General features: G+C 42.5%; 1 protein-coding gene across 1 annotated transcript in view; it reads right to left on the reverse strand.

Annotated features, from left to right (window-relative positions):
- Positions 1-4245, reverse strand: part of LOC135104351 (uncharacterized) — a 21382-nt gene extending 17137 nt beyond the window's left edge. The window contains exon 1 of the mRNA XM_064011660.1: positions 3681-4245. Coding sequence (XP_063867730.1) covers positions 3681-3753 — 73 coding nt within the window. The 5' untranslated portion in view covers positions 3754-4245. The remainder of the gene's footprint in view (positions 1-3680) is intronic.
- Between the last annotated feature and the right edge of the window lie 1666 nt (positions 4246-5911).

Here is a 5911-nt window from a genome sequence, read left to right on the forward strand (position 1 = left end):
TATATATATATATATATATATATATATATATATATATATATATATATATATATATATATATATCCTAAATCTCATTTCCACGCCTCGCTGTTCTCCAGGCGTCAGCACATATGGCACTGTGCATGTAACTCCACCATTAACACTCACTGCGGGGACTGTCACCATCTAGTGTTATTCATCCTACTTAAATCTTACTCCTTCCACGCCTCCGTCAGGCAAGACACACAACTCTACATCCTCTCGTCACTCCTTACCGTCATATCATAATGTCTTAACTCCCTAGATCCCTCGCGTGGCCTGACAAATGGACGCGCCTTACGTAAGCACAGGACAGGAAGTAGTTATCATCATAGTTATCCTCGTCCCCGTATGCTCAATTATAGTAGACAGAGAATTTCACAGTATGGAGGTACCTTACGTAAGCACACGCCAGGAATTACAGCTATCATTATTGTTATCTTCGTCCCGGATGACCATTGTAATACGTAGACAACTTTTCAAGCATTGACTCCACGCGACAATCAATACAAGGCTGGGAAGTGACTCTGCTGCGGTGGGGAAGAATTACACGCTGGCCACACACTGATACCAGCCGCCGCTCTCGTATATATTAAGACCCACACCTCGACAACACGCATACAGGAGATTGGAAAACACAACAGATTAGACGCTGGAGAAATATTAGGGTTAATATATATGCGTTCTCTCTCTCTCTCTCTCTCTCTCTCTCTCTCTCTCTCTCTCTCTCTCTCTCTCTCTCTCTCTCTCTCTCTCTCTCTCTCTCTCTCTCTCTCTCTCTCTCTCTCTCTCGCTTTTTTTTTTCTTTTTTTTTCCTTCCACACTCAGCCATCATCGAAAAATATTGCTGTCCGCTCCATTATTTGCAACGATTTATTGCACGGAGACATAAACTACTCTACGTCTGCATGATCTCTGCACGCTGTCGGTCAGTTGGTCGGTCGCTCGGTACCCCACTGTGCTTGGCGAAAAAATTCCTTGGCTCTATAATTTTTTTGCCGCTATTATTATCATTACCAAAGCGTGACCGATTAACAGGTCGCTCTAATGCCCGTGGTAAACATTAGAAGGCCGCCTTGTGTAGTACTGGGTTCCTGATTGGCTGGGAGCGATCGTGGTGTGGGGTACGAGAATGGCCCGAATTCAGAAACGCTTTGCTCTCACCACTACTATCTTGAGAGGCCACAGAGATGATCAGCCGGGTTCTCAAGAATGTTTCTCCTCTTAATAATGTAGAAATTTCGTTAATCCGTCACTAGAATCGTAAAAACACGCTTAAAAACCCGAGTAGCTTCAAGTAAAGCCTTTTGAAAGTAGTGGAGGTGCAGCGCAGAAGTGTTTCAGAATATGGGGCAATCTCTCGATAGTGAGAAGAATTGGATAGTGAGGAGGGAGGAACCACCACCACTACCACCACCACCACCATCGCCACCAAGACTCAACGGATGACATATATAGCTATCATGACTCGCTGCAGTTATTTATGAAGAAATATAGTAAGAGCACACAGTCAGTATGTGTTGCAATCAGCATGACAATTTACGTAATATTATGTATATGTGTAATAATAATGCGGGTGTCACTGAGGCGTGTTGGTCATGCGAGCGTCGTCATCAGAGAGTGTGAGAGAGAGAGAGAGAGAGAGAGAGAGAGAGAGAGAGAGAGAGAGAGAGAGAGAGAGAAGAGAGAGAGAGAGAGTCGCGCACATAATACACACGTATCCATCTATCCACCTGTCCACCCAACTACCCACACACACACACACACACACACACACACACACACACACACACACACACGTTTACAAGATTTCACTGATTTTTTTTTTTACTTTTATTACTATTATTATTATTATTATTATTATTACTATTATTATTATTATTATTATTATTACTATTATCATTATTATTATTATTATTATTATTATTATTATTATTATTATTATTATTATTATTATTATTATTATTATCACCATCATTACTACTACTACTACTACTTCCACTACACACACACACACACCACACACACACACACACACACACACACACACACACACACACACACACACACACACACACACAGCCACGGTCATTTGCCCAAGAGTTCCTGAGAAAACACTACCAGTAATGAGGGCGTCAAAGAAATACGTGGTCGGAAAGTGTTCAAGTTGGTAAGTGCGTAGCCACCCCGAGGAGGAACAGAGAAGGTGAACAATTTATAGCAGAGAAAACTATTGCGTACGTGGAAATGAGCCATTGAGAGAGAGAGAGAGAGAGAGAGAGAGAGAGAGAGAGAGAGAGAGAGAGAGAGAGAGAGAGAGAGAGAGAGAGAGAGAGAGCAATACCCTCCCTCCACTCATCCGTCATCTCCCTCTCCGTGCCACTCTCATTACCGGATTTTTCAAGACCTGCTCCTTTGATTTCTCACATCCTGCTTCACTGACTCACTGAGCACCGGTGGCCTGGCGAAAGAGTTACTTCCTCCGCCACACCAATAACTCCTGGAGCTTCACTAATGCCGTAATATCAGAACCCAGGCACCTTTCCACGAGACGCTTAACTTGACAAAGAAGGTCACACGTTAAGCTCCTGCACGCCTCTGTACGAGTGAGGAGAGTAAAGAACATTTTTCTCTTGCCTTCCTTAATAAAATGGGAGCTTCCGGGTCATGCAAACTTAGGGTAGTAAACGCACCGACCAGTCAGCCTTCATTCATTCAGGAAAGATGCGTGGGCAGGTGCTGGTTCATTTATAACTGGGTGGTGAATGAGTGGGATTAATCTTGTTCAGCAGTTGAGGGATGTGAGTATAGTTTTGAAAAGGTTTATGTTCTTTTACTGGCCGTGCTTGCTCCATGTTAATATTCTGAGTACTGTGGAAAAAATAAAATTATCTGCATAGACAAAGAGGTAAAAAAGACAGAATTAGGAGGTTAGTTCTTCTTTTGTGTTTGTTTTGTTTTCTTGTTTTGTTTTTGTTTTTTTTTCTAGGCTACACAGTTACTCAGAAGACTGCAGTACAAAATATAGAGAATATAAGGTTTGCTTTTGTCTTTTTTAGGCTAAACAGCTGCTTAAAAGACTAGTATTTTTTTTTTCTAAGTTATTGGTGGTTATGGAAAAAAAAAAAAAACTGTCTACCATTGAAGGAGTTAGGAAGTGCTTGGACATCTACAGACGATAATGATGATGATGATGATGATGATGATGATGGTGACAAAAACAATAATACCAACACCAACTACAACTACAACCACCTCTACCACCACCACCACCAGCAACAACAACAACAACTACAACAACAACAACAACAACAATAACAACAACAACAACAACAACAACAACAACAACAACAACAACAACAACAACAACAACAACAACAACAACAACAACAATAATAATAGTTATAATAATAATAATATCAACAGCAGCAGCAGCAGCAGCAGCAACAACAACAACAACAACAACAACAACAACAACAACAAACCCCCTCCCTTTTTTTTTATGGCAGGCAATGTAAGACAGCGAATAAATCATGCTCCTCTCTCTCTCTCTCTCTCTCTCTCTCTCTCTCTCTCTCTCTCTCTCTCTCTCTCTCTCTCTCTCTCTCTCTCTCTCTCTCTCTCTCTCTCTCTCTCTCTCTCTCTCTCTCTCTCTCTCTCACCTGGTTCCTCGGAGGCTCCCAGAAGAACATCACACGCAGTCACCACCGCCACCACCATACGCCACCACGCCATCACCACCACCACCACCACCACCACTCCGTCACTCACTGGCACATACAAACCCTCATTACCACTCACTAACGCCTCATCATCTGTCAGTCACTGGTTTTGCATTTATCGAAGCACAAAAGTTCAATTCATAAAGGACTTTCGGAGGTACAGTTGTGTCAGAAAATGTTACTAGCCAATGCCTTGTTATGTCAAATTTCAGTGGTTTGTTTAGGGAAGTGCAATGGAGACGTGATGGTGAAACGCGTGCCCGAATTCAGAAACGCTTTGCTCTCTTTCTCACTAAATTTTCTCACTAAAACCGTAAAAACCCTATTAAAAACAGCAGCGTAACTTCAATCAGAGCCTTTTGAAAGTAGAAGTAGAGGAGGTGCGGCGCAGAAGTGTTTCAGAATATGGTCCTCTCTATCCTGCTTGAAGTGACTGACGGCGTGGACTGCGGCGTGGCGGTGCGTGGCGTGACCTCCCAGCACACCGCCGCCACGCACACTGCCAGGCCTCCCGCTGCTCCTTTCTTCCTGCACCAGCTGACCGGGGCACCGTATCCTGCTGCTGCTGCTGCCGTCTTTTTTTGTGTGTGTGAAGGGGGAGCTGTTTGATTCTCCGCCGAAATGTCGCAGAAAGAGAGAGAGAGAGAGAGAGAGAGAGAGAGAGAGAGAGAGAGAGAGAGAGAGAGAGAGAGAGAGAGAGAGAGAGAGAGAGAGAGAGAGACAGACAGACAGACAGACAGACAGACAGACAGACAGACAGACAGACAGACAGACAGCTAAAGGTATAGATACACACATATACACAAAAAAAAAGTAAAAATAGAGAATTCTTAATGTGGTAGTACATCTCTCAGATAGTTATATAATACATAATTGCATATTCCAGTAACTAATAATAAGTATACTGTGATGCATATAGCCTCGCCCTTCTTCGAAATTTGATTACTGTCCCCATGCATCAAATTTTACACACACACACACACACACACACACACACACACACACACACACACACACACACACACACACACACACAATTTAGTTGAAAAATGAAGATAATTATCCGCAAATATAGGCAATATACCTCTCGCACCTAGACTTGGATTTTTAAACTGAAATCAGAATTCTGTAAGGGGGAAAAAAAAAAAAGCTTTTCCCCTCCTCCAGGTTTCGTGTCAGGCCCATACGGAGGGGCGGATAAGGCGGGAAGGGGAGGAGGGGGAGGCCTGGCGTGTGTGGTCTTCACATGCCACCAAAACATTGCTCTGCCAAGATCAATACACCTACATCACGCGACCGCTTCAAGAGGAGAGAGAGAGAGGGAGGAAGAGGGAGAAGAAAAAATGCAGATCGTCTTTGATAACATTACGTAGGTCCTAAATCATTTGAAATATTCGTAAGAGCGTCAGGGCAGGCTCGGTGCTGAGTGCGAGGGTGCGGTGGTGATGTGTGTGTGGTGTGGTGTGATGTGGTGGTGAGTGGTGAGGTGGTAGTGGTCTCAGGAGAGTTCACGCAACGCACCAATGATCCCTAACCCCCCTCCATCTTTTTTTTTAATAATGAGGAATAAGAAAAAATAATCTTGCATCCGCATATTGAAATATGGGACAATAATGTGAAATGTAGTTAACATTCTCTGTAAACTTGTAAAACATTGCAAATATTACTTGCACATTTGATGAAATGCAACAACCCTTTCCGTAGCCTTAACGAAATGCAGTAAGCGTTATCAGTACACTTAATGAAATATGACATCAACTTTCCATAGACTTAATGAAGCGTGGCAGGCATCGACCGTAGATTAGATTAAATATGACGAGCTATATCCACAGACTTACTGAAACTTGCCAAATGCTTTCAATATACTTAATAAAGCATGACAAACGTTCTCCATAGGACTTATGCAACACTTACGGTAACATATCGCGGGAGGGGGAATTCCTTGAGAGAGAGAAAAATAAAATATTCTGTACCCACTTACAGGACTGACTCTATCTTGGGTAAAATACAAAATACTTTTCTTTATCCCAACACCCATCATTTCCTAAAATTCCATTGAAATTAGTAAATAAGTTTTATATAATATATGCATATCTTGTGTGAAAAGACAGACATAAAAGCACAGGTGAGTACATAACTTCTGCCCCGTAGGTAATAAAAAAGGCAAGACT

This window comes from Scylla paramamosain, chromosome 10, assembly GCF_035594125.1.
Source record: "Scylla paramamosain isolate STU-SP2022 chromosome 10, ASM3559412v1, whole genome shotgun sequence".
Classification (NCBI taxonomy): Eukaryota; Metazoa; Arthropoda; class Malacostraca; order Decapoda; family Portunidae; genus Scylla; species Scylla paramamosain.